The sequence below is a fragment of the Durio zibethinus genome, chromosome 2 (genome assembly GCF_047325235.1).
Source record: "Durio zibethinus cultivar Kanyao isolate XHJ-2024 chromosome 2, ASM4732523v1, whole genome shotgun sequence".
Taxonomy (NCBI): domain Eukaryota; kingdom Viridiplantae; phylum Streptophyta; class Magnoliopsida; order Malvales; family Malvaceae; genus Durio; species Durio zibethinus.
Genome location: NC_143163.1, coordinates 4,223,979 through 4,251,951, shown reverse-complemented (window position 1 = coordinate 4,251,951; position 27,973 = coordinate 4,223,979). Strand labels below are relative to the sequence as shown.

Genomic DNA, 27,973 nt, shown 5'->3' with positions numbered 1-27,973 from the left:
ATTTTGAAAAAAACAATAAAACCTTAAAATAAACAATTAATTTTCATTTCCTATGATTTTTTTCTTATAACCATACGTCAACTTAAAGGATTTCAATGATTTTCTTAATTAGATCCATCAAATACTAATTTTGATTGAAAGTTCACTAATTAAATAAATATGATGTTTGTTTTAATATATAACAATTGTTTCACTTTAATTTCTTTTGAAAATTTATATGTTGTATTTTTAGAAATAAAAAGTAAGATAATTCAATTGTATTTATAAAATTGTAAATTTATAATAATGATAAGGTAAGTATGACTACTAAATTATTAATTTATAGATATCAATAGATTAAGTTCTCCAAGTATACCATTATAGTTTACATCTTTTTCTAATAATTGATTTCAATAAATCTAAAAGATGAGAGAGATAAGTAAAAAAAAAATAATTTAATCTCATTTATTAGATCTATTGAAATCAATACTTAAATATATATATATATAATTAAAAAGTGTTATATTAATGTAAGTTGATCCCTCTTTATATGCATACATACATATATGTATATATACCACCCATATTATAAAATGAGATTTCTAACATTATATATTATTATGAAAATACAATTTTTTATCAAATTTATAAATACAGTATTTTTTTAAAAAAAAAATTTATTTTTTAAAATCGTTTATTTTTTGAATAGTAATGTATATAAATATATATATATATAATTCATTTGTTTGTCCGTGTTATACACGAACTTAAAACTATTTATTTTAATGTATACAATAATGTTATCATTCAAACATTGATTTTCTATTCAATTAGGCAAATGAATTTTTAAAATGTTTATTGCCAAAAATGCTCTCTCTATTACAGCAAAGGCAATCGATTAATCTCAACGATAAATAAGCTGAACCAATAAATTTTTTTGGATTTATCTAAAACTAAAACACACGTAATTTCAAAATTTTTTTTATCTTAACGGGGGCCACCGGACTTATATAGCTCTGCCCCTATCATATACATATATATATATATATATTAATTTCTAATATACCATTGACCTTTCTATCTCAATTTAACTTATTTCAATTTACATGTGCTTTAGAAAGATATCTTGCGTCTTAATTATTAAAACAATATAGTTAATATTGTATTGTTGAACGTATTATTTTTGTTATGATATTATAACATACAGGTACCAATGTGTTTCTGCGTACCATTTCGAATTTATAGTCATTATCTAATATTTTGCTTATATAAAAAATATATAGACATATTCAAACACTTCTCTATTACATACATATATAGATTTTAAAAATTATAAATAATTAATATAAAAATTTTCAAAACTAAAATAAATGAAATGAATATAAAAATATTAGAAAAAAATAGCAAATTATTGTTTAATAATCTAATTTAATGAACACATATTTTTAAGTTTAGATGAAATTATGAAAAAATTTAAAATATTAAGGAAAAAAATTCGAAATTGATTAAAAGAATAAAAAATATATATTCAGTTGCCATTACGTAGTTGGACCCTACAACATAAAAAATCAAAATTTAAGGGAAGATTTTATTTATTATTTAAAGGAATTGGGAAAAGATTTTAATGATCTATATCTTTCAAAGCAATTTGACCTTAGCTGCCACAATTCTTTATGTGCCTCAAGTTTACAATGCTAATAATATGGTAACCGATTAAATAAATGTGTTGTAAAAATTCTGTTAAAAATCTTTATGGAACAACTTGGGCTTGACTTGTAAGTACTAAAAGTTGGCAAGAATTTAAATAAAATTTGAATTTTAAGTCTTCAAATATTGATTTCCGAAAAAAAATTTTGTTTTTTCCTTTTTTTATTGGATGGGTTGGGAAAGGGAAATTATTTTAATTAATCTTGTAAAAAACATTATTAGCCTAAAAAAAGTTTGACCAATTTTAAATCACTCAATGTGAAACCAGAAATTTACAATATCAATATATATACACATATATATATATAACTAAATCATGTTAATTCTATGTGAAAATTTCTTACAAAAATGAAATAGAAATTTTTATTTGAGATTAAAATGTAATAGAGATTCAAAAAAGTTTTGTTTTTCATTTTTATTTTTATCTTTTATTTTCAGTTTAACTTATTTTTCATTAAAAATAAAATAAATAACAAAAATATTAATCAAACAAAACCTTAATCTCTCATTAAATATTAAATTTTTTTACCATAACCCTAGAGAAGACATAAGTATTAAGTAACAATAGTAATTTATCTCAACAAAAAAGTAACAGTAGTAATTTGGTTGCCAACATGTCGACTGATAAGGAAATTGCGAGATGTGAAATGTCCAATCCTCATTTTTCTGGCCAAATTTTCTTGATCATTATCACCAAAATTTTGACACGTATACAAATTATATTACATGGCCAATAATTTAACGAAAAGTTACATTAAAATTTTCAAATTTTATAAATAAAGTTATTATAATAACAAATATATTTAACCCACATTTAAAAAATTAAAAAAAAGGGATATGTATTAATCTTTACGTAGATGTTGTGAACTTAAAAAATTATAAGTAATAACTCTAATTTAACATTTGCAAAAATTAATTATAACATTATTCATTTTTGGGACAGAATTAGCAATGGTTTTTGGTAACCCACATATCGACCAATCGGACGCCTTGGATGTGAAATGCTTGATTCTGGTTTCGTCTCCGTGCTCTCTCGACCTTCACCACCAGATCACGACGCGCGTTAGATCTGTCTCAGTTTTGATCGTGACAGTCACAAACTGATTGTCACTGACAATGACGTGTTTTAAGGGAATAATTTTCTAATGGGCCTTAGGCCCCCAGTCCTCTCTAGTCTTCACACTCGCGAAGCTACCACGTCTTTTTCATCCGTACTATTGGGTCCCACGTTCAGAAGAATGATTTGACGTGGCATGAATTCCAAACGATGTCTAATCGATTTGAATTAAATTGAATTTAATTTATTAATTTATTAATTTTATATATTATTTTAATATAAAATTTTAATATATTTAAATAAATTTTAATATAAAATTATTATTTTTATTTTATAAAAATTTATAATATATATAAATTAATATATATATAATTTGGTTTAATTTAATTTTTTTAATTTTTTATTTAAAATATGATCTAAATTTAATTATACATTTAATATTTAAATTTAATTTAAATCAAATAAAAAAATTCAATCCAATTCAAATCAATTTTTTAATTTTTTAATTTTTTTCTCGCCGTAACTCAAACCCATCTGGTTGGTTAAATGAGAAGATGCAGTCTGCCGGCAAGAACTCACCGCTAACTCAGATTGATCTGGCTGGTTAAACGAGAAGATGCAGCCTGCATGTAAGAAAAAGTAATATCTCAATTTTTTTAAAATTCAAATTTAATTCTTTAAATTAAAAATTCATATATCTATGAATCAAATGTTTTAATACTTTGATTTTATAAAAAAATTATTATTACCTGTATCTAAAAGAATACTCAAAGACAATATTTCAAAATAAAAAATTGATATGACTCAAAGTAAAAAATTGTTAGCACTTATTTCATAAATAAAAAAATTAAATTTAATGTAAAAAAATATTTTAAAATCAAATTGAATCAAATTAAATTCGATTAATATTTTAAAAATTTTTATTCAAATAACCCAACTTGTTAACAAGTATACCAACAAAGTTAATTTAGAGCTTTTTCATAGATCAATGAATCTTTATATTGGAACTAAGATACAGTTTATTCAATTCTAATTACGGAAACAATAAAGTTTCATTGACCAATATAATCTCAGATAACACTGTAAAAAAAATTGTACAAAGAATTAATTAGCAAGAAGGCTAATCACTTTCTGGCAACAGCTTTCTTAGTGGAGTCCTATAAAAGAAATTATAAAACATTCCAATTCCATAAAGGTCAGGCATTTCTAAGGTTTAATTCCAGAGTTTTCTAAGTTGGAAAAGAAGATAGCTAATCTTTATCCAATTCATAACGAATACTATATAAATTCAGGCAATGGAAAAATTGGAAAAGAGTTTAGAATTTAGCAAAATCATATACACAAATGAAATTTTTATACGTATTTCCATGTGAAAAAACGTGTGCATGATTTGGCACTTAATTTAATTTCAAAAGCAAATTAAAGATTAAAATGATTTCTATATAAATCATCGTTTGGTTTTTGTTGTAATTTCAACAAATTTCATTTTAAAAACATCTAACATTAGGCTGCGATGGAAATTCAATCATTCGATATTATATGATCAAAATGAATTGGAAGAACAACACAAGAAGCAAATAACTGCCACGTTTCATGTTCACTTTATACGGAATTGGGTGTGTTCATGCATACACAGCTAACCTAAAAGAGATCCTTTACACGATTAATGATTCAAGTATTGGAGAAAGACTTACATGAAATTTTACAAGTGAATTTTGTAAAACTTTTTAGTAAAAATGAGTAAATAAAAATTTAAAATTGATATATTAAAATATTTTATTACATAGATCAAGTGTATAAAATTTAAAAAAATTTTAATAAATTTTGATATATTTATTAAATAGATATTTTTAATAAAAATATTAATAAAATTTTTACTGTTGAATAATTATTAATCAAATTTAAGTTATAAATAACATTTTAAATAATTTTTTTACATATAATTAATTTTCACATTAAACTCTATGAATCTATTAGTTTAAATTTTTTATTAAATTTTTATTAAATTAATTTTTTTTAAAAAAATTTCACGAACTTCACTTAAATAACTTCAGGTAAGTTTTGTCCTCAAGTATTGTACCAATGATGAATTCTTTTCAGCCAACTTGATTTCCTTTTAAATTTTGGAATAAATTTAGTTATTTGACAGTAGAATTGAATTAGTTACAAAGATTTTATTTATATAAAGAATCAACCGTTGTTATGAAAAATTGAATTAAAATTGAATTAAATTGATTTATATAATCATTTTTAAAATATTTCAAAATAGATTTAAAGTTTTTTTATCAAAAAATAGATCTAAAATTTAAATCCTAATACCTGAAACATTTTACTCTATCCTTAAATTGAATCTCGTTTATATATTTAAAAAAAAAAATACAACTTAATATTTTTACTTGTAAAAAACTAGGGTCCTTATTTTTTTTTCCTAACAATTCATTTCGTAGGCAAGAACAAACTTTATCTTTCAAATCAAAAGCCAATCCAGTATTAAAATTAACCCTCAAATTATTAATGAAGTAAACCTTGTTGAATTGTAACCATTTGCTGTAGATCTCATTAATGACTATGACTTTCTTCAATAACAAGTAATTATAAAATATTGGACAGAAGCTTACCCCTTTTAGCAACCTGATTTTGCAAGTCGACCCAGGACTCTCCTTCAATCCTTTACGTGATTTGCTTTTTGTCCTCACTCACTCAGCTGGTCAATTTAATTCATTGATCTTCATCAAGGCATGAGTAATTTCTAGGACTCACTCTCTTTCTTTCTTTCTTTCTTTCTTTCTTTTTTCAACTACAAAAGATGACGTGATGAATGTAATACTAGAGCAAGCTAGTGTCAATTAATGTTGTATATATTTATTTATATGATATGAAATTATTACAAATCAAACTATCAAAAGCCAGCAATCCTTCCAAAACCACAAAACTAATCGTCCCCTTCAACTTTCTCTCTATATAAACACCCAAACCACCTTATCTTCTCCCCCCACGGATATCATCTTCACAACAAAGCATCTTTCACCATTTTCACTGATCCTTTTGCCATTACATATTGCTCTTGCTGCAACAGCAAATTCTCGTTGGGGAAAGAGGGGGGAGATAAAGAAAGAGAAAGGACAAGAGAGGAAACAGAGAGGCACAACATTTCTTTAATTTCTATGGAGACTGTTTCTATACTTTTACTAAACGTTATTCTCTTTCTCTCCACTCTTCTTTCATATCCATTCCTAAGGAAGCAAAAGAGAGGACTTTTTCCTATAAAAATATTTAAGCTTCCACCAGGTTCAATGGGTTGGCCGTTTATTGGAGAAACTCTTCAACTCTACTCTCAAGACCCGAATATCTTCTTTTTGACAAAGCAAACAAGGTCTCACCATGAGATGTATTATTTCGTGTTCATTTCCCTTCTCTACTTAAGCTCTCTGCTTTTTTGCATGCAGTATACTAAATTTGGTTGTGTGGTGCCATTTTTTTTCATGTTCAGCTATGGAGAAATATTCAAAACCCACATACTTGGTTGCCCTTGTGTCATGCTGGCTAGCCCTGAAGCTGCAAGGTTTGTGCTGGTGACTCATGCTCACTTGTTCAAGCCAACGTACCCCAAAAGCAAAGAGAAGCTGATCGGCCCTTATGCGCTGTTCTTTCACCAGGGTGAATACCACACTCGACTAAGGAAGTTGGTTCAAAGCTCTCTAGCCCCTGATACCATCAGGAAGCTAATTCCTAATATCGAAGACTTAGTTGTTTCAGCCCTGGAGTCATGGGCTACCTCTGGACATGTTATAAACACCTTTTATGAGATGAAGAAGGTTTGTTTAAAAAGAAAAGCTATTATTAAAAACACTTTGTTTGGATCATGATACTCTAACATGTGGGTTTACTTGACTCTCTACAGTTCTCTTTCGACATCGGCATTCTTTCCATTTTTGGTCACTTAGATAGAGGCTACAGAAAGAAGTTGGAAGAGAACTACCGGATAGTAGATAAAGGTTACAACTCTTTTCCTACAAACATTCCAGGAACTGCATATCACAAAGCATTCCTGGTAAGAACCATTTCCTTTATCGTTATCAAAGAAACGCATCTGATGATCACTCGGAGTAGTGACTATTACACCAAGAATTGACAAGCGGATGAGTTTTCTTTGATCTGATGTTTTCTTTGATCTGATGCATTCTTTGTCCTATTTTAAAGGCGAGGAAAAGGCTAAATCAGATTCTGGTAGAAATAATTTGTGAGAGGAAGGAGAAAAGGCTGGTGGAGAAGGATCTGTTGGGCCATTTGTTGAACTTCAAGGATGAAAAGGGGCAAACTTTGACCGACGATCAAATAGCTGATAACATCATTGGAGTACTTTTTGCTGCCCAGGACACCACAGCCAGTTTTATAACATGGATTCTTAAATTCCTCCATGATGACCCTAAACTTCTAGCAGCTGTCAAGGTAATCATACAATTCCCTTAAAACTTCTTACAAATTTATCATCAGAGAAAATCAAATTGTCTCAATTTATGATTGCCAAAATCATTACAGGCAGAGCAAAAGGCCATATACGAGTCCAACGATGGAGGAAAGAAGCCCCTAACATGGGCACAGACAAGGAGCATGCCTCTTACATATAAGGTATGTAGTGTTTGAAGTTATGTAGCTTGTTTCAAGAAAAGCAAATTTCAAGAAACTTCAGAGATTTTTCTAATTTTCAGGTTGTACTAGAAAGCTTGAGGATGGCAAGCATCATATCTTTCACATTCAGGGAAGCAGTAGATGATGTGGAATATAAGGGTGATTAAAGGCTAAACTGGAATTTCATTATCTATACTGGATTTAAGGGGCTTTCATTATTTAATATCAACACTGTTGTTTCACTTTTAAATGCACAGGTTACCTAATACCCAAGGGTTGGAAAGTGATGCCATTATTCAGGAATATTCATCACAATCCAGAATTCTTTTCTAATCCTCATGACTTCGATCCATCTAGATTTGAGGTACAGTTTGTAGCAAATTTCCCTTAGGTTTAGTCATTTGGCTTTTGCATGCACACACACAAACACACACAAGCAGCACAATAGGGTAAAAAAAAAAAAAAGCTTACAATTTTTGTTTTTCTGGCTATGGCTTCAAGCAGGTAGCTCCAAAACCCAATACCTTCATGCCATTTGGCAAAGGCGTTCACGCTTGCCCCGGCAACGAGCTAGCCAAGCTGGAGGCTCTCATTTTGATCCACCATCTAGTAACAAAATTTAGGTATATTTACCCCAAATTTTAGTATTACAAAAGATAGGTAGGTCGTAATCAATAATTTTGGTCACAGTGGCACAAGATTTTGTTACATTATTGTAGTGCTAAATAATTTTGACAAAGTCTCTTACTGGTTGGGTGTGATGATCTTTTATTGCAGGTGGGGGGTGGTGGGCTCTCAAAGTGGGATTCAATATGGCCCATTCCCAATCCCTCAACAAGGACTCCCAGCCAGATTTTGGAAAGAATCCAGCAGACCTATTCAAGATGTGTGCCCTTATGTTACAGATTTGGGAAAGAGTCCATCCAGCATTACAGCAACCAAAACTTTGCTGCTCCCCTGACCAAACCCTACTATTTTTCACCATGGGGTTTCTTAAATCATATCAGATTTCACCTTGATTTAGTATAATTATTAGCTTCATGTTATTTTTGCAGCTAGTAATTGTAGCTTTGCATTAGAATATGTATATTATTAATTATGAATAAGAAAAAGTGTCTTAATAAGAAAAAATTCATTTCCCCAACAACCCCATCTATAGATGCAGGCCATAGCTCTGTACTTAATTGTTATGAAATGTAACTTCATTTTAACCTCCAACACAATAAATAGGAAATAATATGAAAATATTGCAAGTTTCCACTGGACAAGCAGCACGTGTCAACATGGCGTACTGATTCACGTGGCTGTTGGCAGAGAAGTGGTCATAACAAAGACACGTGTCTATCGCTTTGATTGGTCGGGTGAAAAAACAGAGGTGCCCTTGGCTGGAGGGCACATTCTCTGTTCAAGGCACAAAGCTTTGTTCATGTCTGATTGTCTGGTGAAAGAGGGCTCCCTATAGCATAAATTACGTCACGACCGGCCTACCTCTAATTTTTTGGGGTGCAATAAGCCTACCCATACTGTTTTCAACTTTGAAGCTATGGTGCCTTTTCCGGTGGCCCTGATGACAGATCTTTTCTTAAGGCCCGAATCTGCTTACGAATGAGGGCACTCTTGTTGGAATGGCCTAAGAAACAAGTGCAATGCACTAACCAGTGCCCCAAAGTCCTTAGCGCCCACGTTTTATCTGGATTTTTCCAACCAGATTTCCCTTCAAGCAAAAAATTCAGATCAGTAAAATGGTACTGCATAGAAATAGCAATGTGATGAAGGTGCTAGTAGACAATTTGAAAAGAACTAGAGAAACTGAGAGAAAGAAGTTTAACAAGAAAATACTTCACAAAGGTAAGAAGCAGCTTTGAAGATACCATATCAAAATTGTAGAGATTACAGCAGATAAAAATAAAAACGCAAACTACACTATTCGAAACCAAAGTGCAAACCTCGAAATTTAAGGTAAAACCATCTGAAACAACCTGACTTATTCTGGAAGATGAAGCAACAGAGTGAAAAGCAAAGTAACAGTATTAATAACAATCTTAAGCTTTACTTGGTGGTCATTCCCTATAGATCAATGTTTTGGAGGCTTAATGCCATCCCCATTTTTGTACAATCAATTCTCTATAAGGACAAAGAATACAGCATAAGCATAACAGTGCAAGTTCAGAACATACTGTCAAGGGACCACATGAAAGCAGAAGATCGAATCGTACTTGTTATCCCATTGTGCCTCAAAAATAATTTTAACCAACAACTTAGGTATACAAGTTCCTTTCACCAAAGAACAGATCATTTACTCTAGTGGGGATGAACCTGAAAGTAATACTGATGAAAGTTCAGATTTATACCCAAAACAGACATGTTACTACGGAATCTTATTTCATCATCTGCTCATGGTATCCAGTACAATATAAGAAAAAGCATTGCCATCTTCATCCCTTAAACAGCGTCATCCACATCAAAAACATGAGATGTATCACAACCATCAGCGGCCAGTACTAACACCATAGCACATCATGCTATGATCTTTTAGACTGGGTCCTATTAATAAATAATTAGTCAATCATAGTGCTACAGCTGTACACATATTCACATGGAACTATCAACATCAAGACTATAAGTTCGGCATACCATTAAAACAATTTTATCCTTATAATCATTCACACGCACATGCCACCTACTGCTTGCTTCATTTTATCACGTACTGAAATTATGTTCAGCATTACCATCTATCACAACTGTAACATTGAATATGGATAAATTTTCTTAAGACTAACATGATAACAAAACTGGAGGATAAAACTCAAGATGCTGATAAACTTTTGTTCTTAACCACAGCCATGAGCATCGTACCACTTTGAGTCATGGAAAATATCTTCCTGCATATTTCACCAGAAATTCCAATGATGTGTACGAAATACACTGAAAGGTTGTATTGATTGGTCATAACACCTCATCGAGAAAGTGCCTAACTCCTGTTTAGACAAATCATAGAAATAAATGGTAAGGAAGATCATTATAAGAATGATACTGACAGTTCAACAATTCTTCATTGATCAGACTCCTACAACCAGTATAGCCACATTTTTCAGCTGACTTCATCCCCTTGTTAACAAAAAATCACTCGGTTAAGTTTTAATAATTTAAATATGACACGTTTTATCATACTCTATACAACTATAGCCACATCTTTCAACCAACATCATCCCATTGTGAAGGGATAATCCCATGATTAAGGTTTGATAATATAACTATATCATGTCATTGTCGAGCAATTAGAATGAAAAATGTCTTGATCAAAACAGAATCCCTAATTATCTAAAATAAAGTAGGAAAAAGAACAATCAATTTTGTATGATGAATTTTCATATTTCAACTGTTGAATTTTTCTTTGTAGTAATCTGGCTTTCCAGACTTGCTATGGCTTATGAAACACCTACTTCATGGTTACCAGTTGTCTAACTCTTAGTTTCAATTTCAGAACAATCAAAAGTTTTTGGCTGAATGAGAATGGTAAATCAAAATTTCTAGATCATCATAAGCCCACTAACTGTATCCTAGAAACTCAAAAAATTTGCACAAAAAAAAAACTAGACTTATGACCTTCTTTTATAATTTTTGGAATAGCTAAAATGAAGATCAAAAGTAGAATTTCAATAAGCAAAGTACTCGAATGACAGTCCGTGTTCATATGTTATAAGAGCTATGGATCAGAAATTTATTACCAAAACATGGACTCATTTAACAGATGGAAACACAGGTAATGAAACAACTTCCATCATAATAGAACAATCAAATAATTCGTCAGTAAAAATAGTGTATAAGTAAATTCCAGCATGATGTGGATCATTACAACATGTAAATTAAATCAATTAAATGCTATTGACAATGAAAATACAAGAATTACTGATAAAGCATGTAAAGTTAAAAGCACAAACACGCAAGTGACCTCCCTCCTTGATTCATCTTTCAAAAAGGAAATAATGAAGCTGCCTGCACCTGTTCAAATCCATAAAAAATCAGACAAAATTCAAAGAAAACAGAAAGAGAAAATACACTTTCTAAAATTAACTTGCTTCATTATCTTGTCAACAAACTGTTAACAAACAAGTCTGCGGTTCTGAAGTAAAAAATCACAATAAAATGACAATCCCACCCCAAATCGTCAATCATAATTTCTCTTTTTCTATTTCATGTCTCAAAATCTAGTTCTTTAGATGCCTCATTACAAACGTTCAATTCATAGATCTGAATTTTGTTTTTTAGTCTTTATCAGTAAAACAATGACACATAAAATTTGACCTCGTATCCAAAAATTCTCCTTAAATCAGATAAAATTCAAAGAAAACAGAAAGAGGAAATACGCTTCCTAAAATCAACTTGCTTCATCATCTCTTCAACAAACAGTTATCAAAAAAGTATTCCATTCTGAAGTTACAAAACACTATAAAATGACAATTCCACCTATCAAAGTTCTCTTCTTTTATTTCATGTCTCAAAATCTAGTCATTCAAATGCCTCATGACAAATAATCGAAGATCCAATGTTCCTTTTTAGTGTTTAACAAATTCAGTAAAACAATTTCACACATAAAATTCGACCTCGTATCTAAAAATTCTCGTGCACTTATTCGTTTCCGTGTAGATCTACGATTAATAAACAAATAAATTATTTGGAGAATAAATCAAAATGAATCTTTTATAAAATAAAAACAGTAAGAAATTACCAAAAAAATGAAGAATTATATTATAAATTATTAGCACTAATTACTAAATTAATCCTGCTAGAGTGAGAAAAAAAAAAAAAAGGTCTTACAGCATTGAAGCTCGTTGGAAAATGCAAATCCGTGAAGCCTAATTCGATGAGAGAAAGACAGGAATCGTTCGACGTCGTCATTGACCTTTCAGTTATTACCGTAACAGCATGCCCTTTGTTAAGTCAAACATTAAGTCTCTGATTCTTTATTTTTTTTTTTTCCCGGTTACGATTGGGCCTCATTGGCCCATGATTGATCTTCTACTTTTCTATTTTCCTTCTCTTTTTTCGGCAATTTGGGAAAATTTTTTGGCCAATTTAACGCAATTTGGGAATTTAGGATGTAGCCTTTTTACTTAATAGTTCGCTCATTTCCTTTATTGAAAATATTTTCTTTTTTTTAGATAAAATATAAAAACAATTATTTTTTCACTTATTCATAAAAGTAAATCATTCTAAATTAAAAAAATAATAAAAAAGACAAAATAAAAGAATTTGAAAAATATGTTACACATATATTATAAAATTGTTCATTATTATTTAGATTTTATTTTAATTTATAAAAGGGAATAACATAATGATAAAATAATATGATTTTCAATTTTTCGTTTCATTTTTCAATATATTAAGTAATGAATGGAAATAAAATAATATATTTTAAAATTTTTATCTTTCCTACTAAACTAATTAAAAGAAAAACAAATATGTTTTTACATCTTTTCCCGTTACTCTTTTTTCTTTTTTTTACCAAACCTACAAAGCAAAGTTTTTAAGAAAAATTTATTATATTTGAGATTTTTTTACTAATAGTCATTGAATATTCGAATTTGAAAAGTGTAAGATTTTTCTTTTATATATTGAATATGAGAGCATTTAAATCCAATTTCTTAAATAGAGAAAAATATGTATCAATCGTTAAGCAAATGTGGATTTTTTTTGTAGATTTTTCTTTAAAAAAAATGTGCTATCCAATATTTTTTTCTCTTGCCTTGAGCAAAGTGGATAAACATAATTGCTTTTCATAGAAGGCTTAAACAATTATAATAATAATAATATTCCGGTGCATTACGATAGGAGTGGCTTAAAAACTTTATTCTCTTATAAATATAGTTTTAAATTTATTTCCTTTGATAAGATATTTTAAATCAAATCAGTGCCATGTCATATTTTTTAATTTCCTTATTTTTTGAATATATATCTATTTTTATAAGAAAAATAAGAAAGAATCTAATATATATATATATATATTATATAACAACATATATAAACAAATTTGTCATATAAATGCCTATGTTGACAACTCTCTTAAATGACACATAAAATAAATTTTTAAAATAATAAAATAATTTCTCTTAATTACAAATTAGATAATTTTAAATTTATTCAAATATTAAAATTATTCAAATTATAATTAAAAATCAAATTAATTTAGAGATATATATTTTAAAATTAAAAATATGAAATATGGATTTTATTTTTTAATAAATAATTTTAGTTGTTTACTAAATAGCCTTATTTAAAAAATTTTCAAACATGTTTAAAAATTACAAAAATTAAGTTTATCAAAATCTTTCAACAATCTTTTTTTTTATCTTGATTTAAAAAATTTACGTAAGACATTAAAAATTAAAGTAATTTAATGTAAGATTTAAAAAATTAAAAATATATATATCTTAAATCTTTAAATAATAAGATTATCAAAATAATTATATATATTTAAACTCTAATTATCAATTTTATATTTCAAATAAATGAAAAAATTTTAATATTATCTTTATCACTTATTATATCCATTTTAAAATTTAAATATTATCTATTTAATTATAATTAAATTATCTATTTAATCATAATTGCTACTAAATAATTCTTCTATAAATTTAAGACTACAAATATAATATGTTATATATCAATATAAAAAAAAAAATTTAATAACTTTTTAAGATATATTTTATTACTATTGCAATTTTTTTTTTGCTTATAAATTTACTAAGAATATTTTATTGTCATTACAGTTTTATTCTTATGAAAAATAATTTCTTTTAGTTTATTTTTTATTTTTTCACATATTTTCTAACATTTTTCATATTTTGTAAAATAATTTAGTTAAGATTACTAAAGTGAAAGTGTGTTAATATTTCTTTTATTTAAGACTATAGATGTAATATGTTATACATTAATTTTTTTATTTTTTTATTAACTTTTTTTAAGTATATGCTATTACTATTGTAATTTTTTTTTGTTTATAATTTTTTTCTAAGATATATTTTATTGTTATTATATTTTTATTCTTATGAAAAATAAATTTTTTAATAAATTTTTTATTTTTTTACATATTTTATAATATTTTTCATATTTTATATAATAATTTAGTCAAAATTACTAAAGTGAAAGTGTGTTAATACTTTTTTTATTATTTAATTTATCATTCAATAATATATATTTTTATTTTTTAAAAATATATAATTTATTTTTATTTGATATAATTTTACAGGCGTATAAATATTATTGTAAACAAAAATATTCAAGGAAGAGACATAATTTTTTTTGTTATTTTCAAAAAATTTATTTTTTAATAACAAGTCAATATATATAAATTATATATATTATGAGTTTTAAAGATTTAAATATAATTTTAAAAAATTTCATTTATATATATTTATATTAAATAAATAAAATTATTTTGTGCATCATACGGGTTATAATCATTGCTTAAAACTTTAGTCTATTATAAATGTAGTTTTACATTTATTTTCTTTAATAAGATATTTAAAATCAAATCAATGTCATGTCATATTTTTCAATTTCTTTATTTTTTGAATATATCTATTTTTATAATAAAAAAAAAGACAAAATTTAATATATATATATATTATATAACAATATACATAAACAAGTTTGTCATATAAATGCTTATGCCGACAACTTTCTTAAATGACACATACGATATTTTTTAAAATAATAAAATAATTTATTTTAATTACAAATTAGATAATTTTAAAATTATTCAAACATCAAAATTATTTAAATTATAATTAAAAATAAAATTAATTTAGAGATATATATTTTAAAATTAAAAATATAAAATATGGATTTTATTTTTAAAAAAATAATTTTAGTTGTTTACTAAATAACCTTATTTAAAATTTATTTAATTATAAAAAATTTTCAAACATGTTTAAAAATTACAAATATTAAGTTTATCCAAATCTTTCAACAATCTTTTTTTTTTATCTTGATTTAAAAAATTTGCGTAAGACATTAAAAATTAAAGTAATTTAATGTAAGATTTAGAAAATTAAAAAAATATATCTTAAATATTTAAATAATAAGATTATCAAAATAATTATATCGTTTTGAATTCTAATTATCCATTTTATATTTCAAATAAATGAAAAAAATTTAATATTATCTTTATCACTTATTATATCCAGTTTTAAATTTTAAAAATTATCTATTTAATCATAATTGCTACTAAAAAATTCTTTTATAAATTTAATACTATAAATGTAATATGTTATACATCAAATTTTTTTAAAAAATTTTCAATAACTTTTTTAAGGTATATTTTATTACTATTGTAATTTTTTTATTTATAAATTTTTTCTAAGAATATTTTATTGTTATTACAGTTTTATTCTTATGAAAAATAATTTTTTTTCAATTTATTTTTTCTTTTTTAACATATTTTCTAACATTTTTCATATTTTGTAAAATAATTTAGTTAAGATTACTAAAGTGAAAGTGTGTTAATATTTCGTTTATTTAAGACTATAGATGTTAATTGCTACTAAATAATTCTTTTATAAATTTAAAACTATAAATGTAATATGTTATACATCAATTTTTTTTAAAAAATTTTCAATAACTTTTTTAAGGTATATTTTATTACTATTGTAATTTTTTTTATTTATAAATTTTGTCTAAGAATATTTTATTGTTATTACAGTTTTATTCTTATGAAAAATATTTTTTTTCAATTTATTTTTTCTTTTTTCATATATTTTTTAACATTTTTCATATTTTGTAAAATAATTTAGTTAAGATTACTAAAGTGAAAGTGTGTTAATATTTGTTTTATTTAAGACTATAGATGTAATATGTTATACATTAAATTTTTTTATTTTTTCAGTAACTTTTTTTAAGTATATTCTATTACTATTGTAATTTTTTTTTGTTTATAAATTTTTTAAAGATATATTTTATTGTTATTATAGTTTTATTCTTATGAAAAATAATTTATTTAATTTAATTTTTATTTTTTTTACATATTTTATAATATTTTACATATTTTATATAATAATTTAGTCAAAATTACTAAAGTGAAAGTGTGTTAATACTTTTTCATTATTTAAATTATCATTCAATAATATATATTTTTATTTTTTAAAAATATATAATTTATTTTTATTTGATATAATTTTACAGGTGTATAAATATTATTGTAAACAAAAATATTAAAAAAAAGACATAATTCTTTTGTTGTTTTCAAAACATTTATTTTTTAATAACAAGTCAATATATATAAATTATATATATATTATGAGTTTTAAAGATTTAAATATAATTTTTAAAAAATTAATTTATATATATTAAATAAATAGAATTATTTTGTGAATCGCACTATAATTGTAACTTAAAAACTTTAGTTTCTTATAAATGTAGTTTTAAATTTATTTTTTTTAATAAGATATTTTAAATCAAATCAGTGCCATATCGTATTTTTCAATTTCTTTGTTTTTTGAATATATCTATTTTTATAAGAAAAATAAGACGGCATTAACTATCTAAAATAAAAAAACAATGTTTTCTAAATTTTTCTCACAAGTTTAATTATATTTAAAAGAAGAATTACTAGTAATGTACGAAATAATCATGAAAATAATTTAAGTTTGATTTTTTTTTTCTTATTTTGAAATTAAACTTTTTGGCTCTTTATTTATATACTTAATAATGTAAAATTTTCATTTATGTGCTTAATTACAGTCGTCATCGTCTACGCAAACAAGCTTACCAGAGGAATCAAAAGCCTTAAAAATTTTGGCCTTGTAGTCGATCAGACTAGGACTTAAGTATTGTTATTGTTCTTGATTTGCTAAGGTTAAGAACAAAGCTGATGATGGTAAATTAAATCGTGTTGAGTCGGATTAAAAGTCGAGATATAATTGTATGACAACATTTGTTTATGATCTTATAAGAAGTTGTATTCACTTCTGTAATTAAAATAAGAAAAGGATCAGTAGCAGAGATTGTAAATAAAAGAAAAAGACAAAAAAAAAGATTGACAAACGAAAGATGGAATCTTATAAAGTTTTATGTGCTTGATCAAGGAGAAGACAAGGAGAAAAAGAATGCGAAATCGCGGAAGAGATATGAAGACTATTAATTATTAAAAAAATAAAGAAAATGAAGGAGTTTGAAGTTAAAGAATTGAAAAAAAAGAAAAAAAAAAACCTAAAGAGAACTTAATTTTTCCAATTTTCCTTCAAAGGAGAGAGGAGTGGGAACGAGACATTGTGTTTAAAAAAAAATGCGACATGAAATAAATTTGCCTTAGATTAACTCATTAATGGAAATAAATTTAAAACTACCGTTATTAAAGAATAAATATTTTAAATTACCCCTCACCAAAAAAAAAAAAAAAAACCTCCACAATTAAATGGTGTGATATATTATAACTTCAACATTAATTGCTAAAGCTGAATAAGCTGGTATTGAGAAAGATAAACACAAACATAGCTACAATACAGATGTAGTATATATATAGTATAATTATAAATAAAACTATGATTTATTTGTCTAATTTCAAGTGGCGTGTAGTCGTTGTTTGACCGTGTGTACATTTATAAAAATAAAATTATCTGCTCAAATTTGAATAAATATTGAACAAAAAAAAAAAAAAAAAAGAAACTCATCATCCAAGAATCATCAAATCAAGTTGGAACAGTAGCTTTCCCATTAAAAAGAGAAAATTCTCAATTATACAAAATGGTTGGCACGTGTCAAACCTTAGGAAAGGGAGGACCCACATTGTTGGAAACTCAAAGTTGGCCGCTGAACCGTAGAAAAAAAAAATGTCTTCAAAAAGAATAAAATTCCAGCTAGCGTCTCGCGAGAAAAACATTCCGTTGTTTGTTAAGCAAAACACGAGAGATCTTAACCTCCACTCCCTCATTTTTTATTTCCTTTTAATAATTTTCATTTTCCCGTTGCCTAAACCAAGCTCAAATCTTTTTTCTTTTTTTGGTTTCTTCTTCCTATTTCTGCAAAAAAAAAAAAAAAATTTAGGGCTAGAAAACCAGATCTCTCTTATTTTCCTCCAATGGAAGCTCAATGCATTGGGTTCTTGCATTAAGAATCGGATTCCTGGACGAGTTTTGGAACCGTTTGATTGCTGCTTTCTCTTTAAAATTGGTGTCCGATGGAGTTATCTATTTGGAGCAGCGATGCCAAGCCTGAGGCGTGGCATTTCCTCCTGGCGGTTTACTTCGCTCTTGGTTTCGTTGTCGCCAGGTTCTTCCTTGACAAATTCATTTTTCGCGTAAGATTTTTTTGTCTATTTCTTTGTGTTATTTTCATTGATTATTGATTCCTAAATTAGTTTATTGTTTCAATTTTTTTATTTGTTTTTTACTTTTATATAATATTTCACGGCATGTATAACCTAATAAAGGATATGAAAATTTCAAATTCAAAAGAAATTCATCGTATAAAAAAAAAACCGTTTTGAATTTTGATTGATTAGAGAGAGGTTGGTCCCTTGAATCTTTTTCACTATTTTATATGCATGTATTTGGAAAGAAAGTTAACTTTAGTGGTTGAGCTTAACTTGAGTCTGCGTCCAGATATGTTAATGTATGTCACATATGAAAGGGCAATAACAAACGAAAGAATTGTCATAAAAAAGAGGATAAGAGAGGACAAGAGACGAGGGTTTAATCGTAATAGAGTGGCCCCGGGAATGGAATTCAGGATAATATGTTTACATCCAAAGTGTATCGCTTGGAGCTTTATATATGGATGAATTATCTTTTTTATTAAACCGTTAGATTTAGAGAAAATTCTGCTTGAGTCTTGAAAGTTTATGGAAGATGGGGAAGAAGCATATGCTCTGTCAATTTAAGTGTGTTAAGGTTGTGTTTGATGCATTGGATTATAAATAGGATAGGATTTGATATGAGTAACTATCCTTTTATTTTATCACGTATCTTTTGAATATGCACGACTAAAATGTTCACCACTTATTTTGCATAATCCTCTTTTTGTTGAATTATGCAAACCTATGGAAAGAAGGGTAGGTTTGTATAATTCTACATGGATAGGATTTTGTAGGATGAGATGATAACATTTTAGTCATAAAAAATAAAAAAGACAAAATGCTGACAATTTAGTTATCCATATTGTCTTTTCCTATTGTAACCATAATCTGTTGCACCCAATGCAACCTGAAAATGTTCCACTATAGGTCAGAGTTGTAACAGGGAAAAAATTCATCATTTTCTGGAAGTCATTGTGCAATGTAAATGCTGCTTTTTTTTTTTTTTTACTTATCCAGATAAATTAAAAATTTGGGGGGGTTGAAAGCTTCTACCATATGTCTATTTTCTAAAATTTAAGAAAATCTATTACCATATTTGTGGGCAGCCTTGGAATTGATTTATGAAAAGTTTTCAGAACAGAGGATTTTGTTGCTGTGTGTTAGGCAACAATGTCTCCAAAAGCCTAAATCAAGTTGTTACTCCAAGTGTCCTTGTGTTTCAGGGCTCAGGCATGCATGAGTTCAACTATACTTGTTATACTAACAGATAATTAATCTTTTGCATAAAAGCTCTTGCTAAAATGATATGTTTCACCAATAAGGTATATCCTCATGATAGGTCCTATATATTTCAAGAAATATTGTGGGTATGTACATTTTGATTCGACTGTAATTGAAGGAACATTTCTGTTCCTAGATCTTGTATTAATGACTTGGGTGTTATATGGTCATTATTCAAATTAATAGTTGATTGGGAGATAACAGTGTAAGAGGTTCTTACATCAGACCGTTCTCTTTCTTCCAATTTCCAGTATGATGCCTCAGAACATATAGATCTCCCTTGATTTTACAAAGTTATAAACATTATTACCAAGCCTCATCAAAACAAAATGGAAAGATATCATGGAACTTATATTAGAGAGACAAAAAGAAGCGTGTCAGCCACCAAGATATTTGCTATTCAAGGATTCGGTAACTGCTCAGAAAATCCTATCTTGTACGCAACATTTTGTGAGGCAGAAGCTAAATCATTTGTATTTGTTCACTTTGATTGAATCCTGCACAAACAAGATGTGGTCGTAGAAACATTTATGAGGTACATCAGGATGGTGTTAAATAACTTTTGGAGGCAGTTTCTTAATGGAGACAAATGCTCCTCCCTGACTTTTCGCTATATGTTATCATTTGCATCTCTCCTTTTCCAGCCAACACATTCATGTTATACTTTCTCCATCTGCTCTTGAAAGCAAACATGCTAGTAATGCTATGGCTAAGTGGTTTTGAGGTGAGGACAAGGGGAATAAATATTTTACCAACTTTGCCTATATTGTGCTTCCTTTTTGAAGCAATTTCATTTTTTTAATATAAGATCTTGCAAATGTAACATTGTAAGAAAAAACTAATGCTAGGTAGAGCTTGTCTTTGAACCTTGGACTGGTTTAGCTTTTAGAACTGTACCAAAGGATAGTGACATCTAAATTTTGTTGAATTCTTCTTGCTTTTGCTAGCTTGTAAAAACTGAATTTAGGGTCATTGATGAGCATTAAGTTGCTTAAAGTATTTTCTAGAACAATTTCTTGAAGTTGATTTTGCTTTTCACGTGAAGTTGCAAAAATATTTCAATTCAAAGTGACAAGTGTAGAGAATGGAACCTGGAATGAGCTTTTGTCAGCTAATAGCCAACAATCATGCTTCTGTGTATAAGTTGATTGTTCTCTAATCTTGATACTTGACGCTTCTACCTTCATTAGGAATGATTTGCAGCTATTTGAAAGCCGTACTTGGAATGTAAATAGTAAAAGAAGCAATGGTTCTGTCTAGTATATTAGTCGATCAATTTTCTCCTTGTAATAGTTTCATTTCATATTTATCATTACAATCAAATGCAAGTGCAAAATTATAAACTAGGTATAAAAAACACTTGATCTTTTGTTAATACATTTTAAATTTTTCTTCATGTTCATTTAGAGGTTAGCCATCTGGTTGTTGAGTATCGGATCTGCTCCTTTGAAGATGAATGAAGCTACACAGGCAAAAATTGTGAAATGCTCAGAATCTATGTGGAAGCTAGCATACTATGCTACTGTTGAAACATGTGTCCTCCAAATCACCTACTACGAGCCATGGTTCAGAGATACAAAAGGGTACTTCAGGGGCTGGCCAGATCAAGAGTTGAAGTGAGTAACCTAAATTCTTGGACTTATATCCAACTGTTGTATTTATCAATCTCATATTGTGTTCTAGCATGCAGTCTTATTTACCTCTTTACTAGGATATAATTGTCTTTGTCATTAATTGACAGAAAGTTACTGTTCCTTTTGTTCAATGCCAGTGCTCTATATTTCTGATCTCTAAATTGACATTGCATGAAAGGCTCTTCTCTTGTTTATAATTATTCTCTAAGAAATGATGGCTGAATCTATTATTGTTCATTTCTTTAGTGGTTGAAATGCTTTGAAACTACTCTCCTATCTTTGGATGAAGGAATGTATCTGCACTCAAAAGGAAAAAAATTGTTTCCTGTCTTACTTTCCTTTTTTTTTAAATTCAGATCAACAGTTTTCCTTGTTCGGTTTTTTTTTCATATATGAAATCTGTGCATTTTATGTCTCAAAATTATCCTTTTTTTCTTCATTTGAAATTAATTGCAGACAAGTTTGTAGAAAAGATGGTACTCATTCATGTGCACCATTTTGTAATGGTGAATGCATACTCATTCTTGTATTAGTATATTCGAAAGCAAATTTTCATCGAATATCTGATTATTGTTGTTTTCATTGTTGCTGTTCTTGCTTTGTTTTTAGTGCCCTTGTCCTCCTGTCTGATTATACTAATCTTAACCTTTTGTCTTTCACTATCAGTAGATAAGCCTGAGTTAAACTCATATATATCATCTACAAACAAGTTTGTTCTCTTTTTTTATTGTGCTTTGATTTGATCTTTTACTTTTCATTGGTGTTGGTTTAAATGTTTTGTTCCTTCAAGTGAATGCATCAGTCTTGTCACTGAAGTATCTTGCTAGTCAAAATCTTGACGGAAAACAATTTCTCATGGGATATTTTTCTACGTTCAAGAATAAATCTGCATTATCAGTATTTTGTTGAAATTTACGTTGCTTCCTTTGATACATACCCCAATGTGTTTTGTCCTTTTTTCTTTAAATCCCTATTTCTTTAATTACTGGGTCCTGCATGTGGGAGGTTAGGGCTTGTTATACCTGCTGACAACCCATTTTAAATCTAACTTCTTCCATTTTTGGTTCAGGCTTCCCTTAAGCCTTTTCTACATGTGCCAATGTGGGTTCTACATCTATAGCATTGCTGCACTCCTTACTTGGGAGACTCGAAGGAAGGATTTTGCTGTGATGATGTCTCATCATGTAATTACTGTTATCCTGATTGGATACTCATACATTTCAAGGTAACTTACCCATTTCTGTTGAAATGCACCAAAATCCCAGTCATTACCACATAAAAGAGGCAAATATTCTTTTGGTAATCTTTGTTGCTTACCTCTTCGCAACTTCGGGAATCTCATCAGTGGACCATCTATCTCCAGATTGCAAAGAGTTTTTAGTATTCCTTGTTTGTTGTTTTTTATTTTCATTTTTGAAAATTTTATTATTATCTTTTAGTCTGTACATATGGTCTAAAATTCGTTTGCTTTCTGTATGCATATATTGTAGATCTCTAGTTCAATGTGCTACACAATTTGTCTTTCTTTGAGTTTACTTTCGGCAAGCCTCCATAAGTAAATGCCACTATTATACTCTTATGGTTTTAAAAATTGTGGTATATTGCTATCCTTTGGATCATTAGCAGTTTTTGACAAAAACTGCTCATGGCAGCTTTGCTATTTGATACTGTAAGAAGAAAGTTTATGCCATCTTTTACAAATTATGTGATATGTTCATTTTTTCATCAACTCATGGTAAAAATGCAGGCATTTTTCACTCTGCTAGTATTATGTTCTTCATTGCTGTGATAACATTCATACCTTTAGCATCTGATTTTAGTAATGGAGTTGCCATTATCTAATTGTTGACTGAGATCAATGAAATCTATTGCTTGCAAGTTTTTGTAGTAGATGTTTACATCGGAATTGAGGAGCATTTAATAGAATTCTTGTGAGGGAAGAACATAGCTTTTCTTTGTAAAAGTTGGTTTGATAAATTAAATTAACTTGTAGATATCCAAGTGGGAAGAAGATTATAATTTGCTTGTTTACAGCTTTTTCCGCATTGGTTCAATTATACTTGCCCTACACGATGCAAGTGATGTGTTTATGGAAGTGGCTAAAGTTTTCAAATATTCTGAAAGGGAGCTTGCTGCTAGTGTGTGCTTTGGATTATTTGCCATCTCTTGGCTCTTGCTACGTCTAATATTCTTTCCATTTTGGGTCATCAAAAGTTCAAGGTTTGCCCTTATGGTTAATAATTTGGTTTCACTACATTATCTGCAGACTGACTGGTCACTTGTGTACTCTTGTGGTTGGCCTCTAACAGCTATGATATTCGGGAGTTCCTAAATCTTTCAGAATCATATCCCACATCCCTTTACTATGTTTTCAATACCATGTTGCTGATGCTACTTGTGTTCCATGTCTACTGGTGGGTTCTCATTTGCTCAATGATCATGAGACAATTGAAAAATAGAGGAAAAGTTGGAGAAGACATTAGATCTGGTAAGCCTTTTTTCAAAATAAAAGCAGAAAAATCAACTTGCCTCTTGTTTTATGATATTTGGGGATGTCTGCACCTTTATCTTTTTATTCCTTGAAAATCGTAAAAGCTTCTCTTTGCTGTTGTCTTTTATTATCCAAAATTGTTCAAACTTCTCTCCTCTAAACATAAGTCATAGACGCAATGAGCAGGGCAGATGCATGAAAGTGTTGGAATTTAAAAATTTTCAATATCAAGTCAGTTTTTAGAGCACCTGACAGAAATATTGATTATTTGTTGCTCTATAAAATAGAATAACAACATTCGAAAGTACACCTACTATACTAAATGCATGCGGTCACATCATTAAGTTTCAATGTAGAAGAAAGTAAAAATGATCAAACTACTAGTTCTCCTCTAATTTCGTGGTAGTGGCTACATGCAGTTTTTATCTTATTGCTTCTTTAATATGATAAAAGAATCATAAGGCATGCATACAATAGTTTGACACTAAATCAATAAGAAGGAAACATGGCACTTGATTTTGCATCCTTTGTTGTCAGCTTGTCCATACTCCCAATTGTCTCCGAAGATGCAGAGTTGATATCAAGGAAAACTTGTGATATTTGTGTAAAATGATGTAGGCTTGTAAAATAAGTAAATAATATAAAAACTCTTTGAATTATAAAATTAGAATTCTCAAATTCAGTTTGTCTAATTTGCAAATTCTTTATACATACACTCCCAATTCGCAATTTTAAAATCTTCTCCTCTGTTACCTGAGAATCATTTTTATTTCTTCCGAATGTGTTGCTGACTTGATTCTCTTTGTTGAAATTCAGATTCTGAGGATGATGATTAGACAGAAGATTTCGTAAAATTTTTTTGTTCTTGGTGGCGCCCTGAGGAGATCACTTGTTGTAGGTTTGTCTCTGCACTCAATTGGTCATTACTTTGGGTAAGAATTCTCTGTTGGTTTCAATTATTGATTGATTCTTCTGGGGCTACAGATGAGGACGTAGGATTATCAAGCATACGTCTTGATTTCCTTTTTTCTGTATAAATAATAGGCATATTACTGTATAATTGTTTTCACTGGATAAACTCGTGTTTTGGCGTTAGTCATCATAAAGGGAAACAGGAACGACTTTTTTGTTTTCATTTTGGTCCAAAAAAACAGTAACAACCCAATTCTCAATCACTTTCTACATTTTTCATCTCTACTTTAATCTTAAAAAAGCAATAAAAAAAAAAAACGTTTGATGAAATTTCTTCAACAATGTGGCATCTTTGGGAGGGAGCATTGCCTGTATTTGATGTTAGATTGGTACTATCTTTTTGTGTGTGTGTGTGTGGATTCCTTTTCGACAAGGAATGACATTTTTAAAAAGACATATGCTTAAATAAAAAAAAAAAACTTTTTTTTTCAATTTTAATTGCTTGAGTGAGTAATACCTGCACTAACACTACATCAAAATATTATTGACGTGGATCTCTGTCCTTTGATTAGTATGATTCTCTGCCCAACCCTCCAGTTGTGACGTCGAATTGATTATGTCTAATTTTTTAGCATGGTACCCAACAAAAAAAAGTTGATTAATTACTATTGTTATACTACCGTAGAAGGATCCTAGTATAGCGTCGCCGTCGAAGATTGATTGGGCTATTGAAATTAATTCTGCATCTATGTATGTTTTTAAGACAAAGTGTCTATGTTCCTATGATTTTATTTGGTAAAATTCAAATTTTCGTTTATTGGTAAGTGTCAACCAATGTTAAAAACTAATAACATTAGAAATTAAAAATCTCTATTAAAATAAAGTACTAAACTAACATTTATAATCACGACCTAAATTGATGAATCAAGAATTTTTTTTAAGAGTAATGATTTATAATTAATATATATAATACTGTGAATGGATTTTATTAATTTTATCAATAAAATAAATTTCAAAAAAAATTTCGGGGTTCTGGAAATTTTTTTTAATTTTTTAAATATTAAAAAAATGAAGGTTTTTAAAGAAAATTTATTCTCTAATTTTTTTTTATTTATTTCGAGAACACCATTTGCATTTGTCAATGACTAAACCAAATTTGAACTCATACTAATAATATATTCCTATCTGTCTACTTATTCTGGTTATTAATGGTAAGATTCCTTGAAATAATATTTTATTTATTTATTTTTGATAATAGGATTAAAAGTATTTCAAATTTTGGTTAGATCTAATTTTCTCTCCCAGAGATCTTAACTCTTTACTTTATCTGTTAACCTATTTTTATTAAATTCTAATTAAATTAAATAATTATTTTCACATGTTATTAATCTCAGATAAAAACAAAATCTTGCTGCCACCATCGTATCCCCGTCCTACGTTCTAAACGCAACGTTTTGCATGTTTCACCGTCCACTGCCTCGACCAAGATTTAAAACATCGCTTTCGCAGCCCTGATATTGACTTGCTGCAGCCGGTTGCCAGTTTCCAACTTTCTGTAATTTCTTCTGGGTATATCTTTATAAAATCCCCGATTGGTCAAAGCCTAGGTATATCTTTTGTTTATTTGAAGCAGTTGAATTTGTCAAAGGGATTAGGGGAAGGTGGGGGGCCATCGAATCCCACTCCTACGTTCTAAACGCAACGTTTTGCATGTTTCACCGTCCACTGCCTCGACCAAGATTTAAACCATCGCTTTCGCAGCCCTGATATTGACTTGCTGCAGCCTGTTGCCAGTTTCCAACTTTCTGTAATTTCTTCTGGGTATATCTTTATAAAATCCCCAATTGGTCAAAGCCTAGGTATATCTTTTGTTTATTTGAAGTACTTGAATTTGTCAAAGGGATTAGAGGAAGGTGGGGGGACCCTTTTGTCTGTGCTTGTTCTCTTTGGGCTTTGATGGTTGGGTTTGGTCCCTCACATGATCACACTTGCCAGCTGTGTCTTCCCGGTCAATGGAAAACAGTGATGTGAGTTCTTCTTGGCTCTTTATTCTTAAACCTCCCAACGGATAGGGCACCAGGTCGGCGCCGTATAAATGGTTGCTGTCCCCAGCAATGATAGTAAACTGTCATTAACTGTATATTCTTAACACTTCGCCATTCCTTAGCATAATTGCATTACACTGTAAGACAATTTATGAAGTTGAAAAGCTTCCCAAAATAATGAAATGCATGGATTCCTCTCCCCAACCTCCCAAAAAAAAAATTCATGAAGGTTGGAAAGTTTCATTTTGTGCCAGTTACCTTCAACATTGATATAAAAAAGACTATATTTACTAAAAAAAAAAAAAGTAAGAGAACAAAGCATTTTCAAAAATATTTAAGAATACATGATATATTCTAAAAAAATTTAATTAATTCAATGTTTCAAAAATGAATTTATTTATATGATCTAAACGTTAACCTGTAGGAAAATTTTAAAAAAAGTTACAAGTAGGCTTTTTGAGAAAGATTATATATTTTAAATTTAATGCAAATGATTCATTCATTTTTTAAGAGATAAATTCTCGTAAAATTAAAATTTAATGTTCTGTACTTACAAATTTTGTTAAACCTAGACATTTTTTGAAACAAATTGCATCTACTCATTCAACATTATTGATCATAAACTAGCTGATATGCTAGAATAAAAATCAAGTTTAAATGCATCAAAGTTTTTTTTTTTTTTTTTTTTTTTGCAGAAAAAATAAGATGATTGATGACATAATATACTAAAGGCTACTTTGGATTCGTGCTGAGAAGAATCAAATCATAAAATAATAGTGAGAGTTTTTTCTATCATGCATTTAAATGAAGTACAAATGATAAGTGTAAAAAATGTTAAAATATAGCCTAAAGTTTTTAAATTTAAAAAATAAATTTTTAACTTTTGTTGAATATTTTACCTCGTCAAAAAAAAAAAAAAAAGAAATAGGAAAGTGTAGAGAAATA

The 27,973-nt window shown here is 28.2% G+C and overlaps 2 protein-coding genes and 1 long non-coding RNA gene across 5 annotated transcripts; 2 read left to right on the top strand and 1 right to left on the bottom strand.

The window, feature by feature from the left end:
- Positions 1 to 5,737: 5,737 nt before the first annotated feature.
- On the top strand, positions 5,738 to 8,519 carry LOC111308934 (abscisic acid 8'-hydroxylase 4-like). Of its 2 annotated transcripts, none has more exons than XM_022907633.2 (9): positions 5,738 to 6,116; positions 6,234 to 6,558; positions 6,645 to 6,794; positions 6,944 to 7,192; positions 7,283 to 7,372; positions 7,453 to 7,531; positions 7,630 to 7,736; positions 7,877 to 7,995; positions 8,150 to 8,519. In XM_022907633.2, the coding sequence occupies exons 1-9, from the start codon at positions 5,908 to 5,910 to the stop codon at positions 8,331 to 8,333; spliced, it is 1,512 nt and encodes a 503-aa protein (XP_022763368.1). In that variant the 5' UTR covers positions 5,738 to 5,907; the 3' UTR covers positions 8,334 to 8,519. The 2 variants fall into 2 exon arrangements, with proteins under 2 accessions (XP_022763368.1, XP_022763367.1); XM_022907632.2 differs by having other exon boundaries at positions 5,738 to 6,131.
- On the bottom strand, positions 8,486 to 12,334 carry LOC111308935 (uncharacterized). The gene is made up of 4 exons (XR_016329396.1): positions 12,191 to 12,334; positions 11,314 to 11,374; positions 10,229 to 10,350; positions 8,486 to 9,086 (listed from the first exon to the last, which is right to left on the bottom strand). It is a non-coding gene; the product is annotated as an uncharacterized LOC111308935 (long non-coding RNA).
- A 5,874-nt stretch (positions 12,335 to 18,208) lies between these two features.
- On the top strand, positions 18,209 to 25,206 carry LOC111308933 (ceramide synthase LOH2-like). Of its 2 annotated transcripts, none has more exons than XM_022907629.2 (6): positions 18,209 to 18,668; positions 21,354 to 21,562; positions 22,650 to 22,805; positions 23,615 to 23,800; positions 23,890 to 24,068; positions 24,888 to 25,206. In XM_022907629.2, exons 1-6 carry the CDS (start codon positions 18,549 to 18,551, stop codon positions 24,905 to 24,907), a joined length of 870 nt encoding a protein of 289 aa, XP_022763364.2. In that variant the 5' UTR covers positions 18,209 to 18,548; the 3' UTR covers positions 24,908 to 25,206. The 2 variants fall into 2 exon arrangements, with proteins under 2 accessions (XP_022763364.2, XP_022763365.1); XM_022907630.2 differs by having other exon boundaries at positions 18,226 to 18,640.
- Positions 25,207 to 27,973: the final 2,767 nt, after the last annotated feature.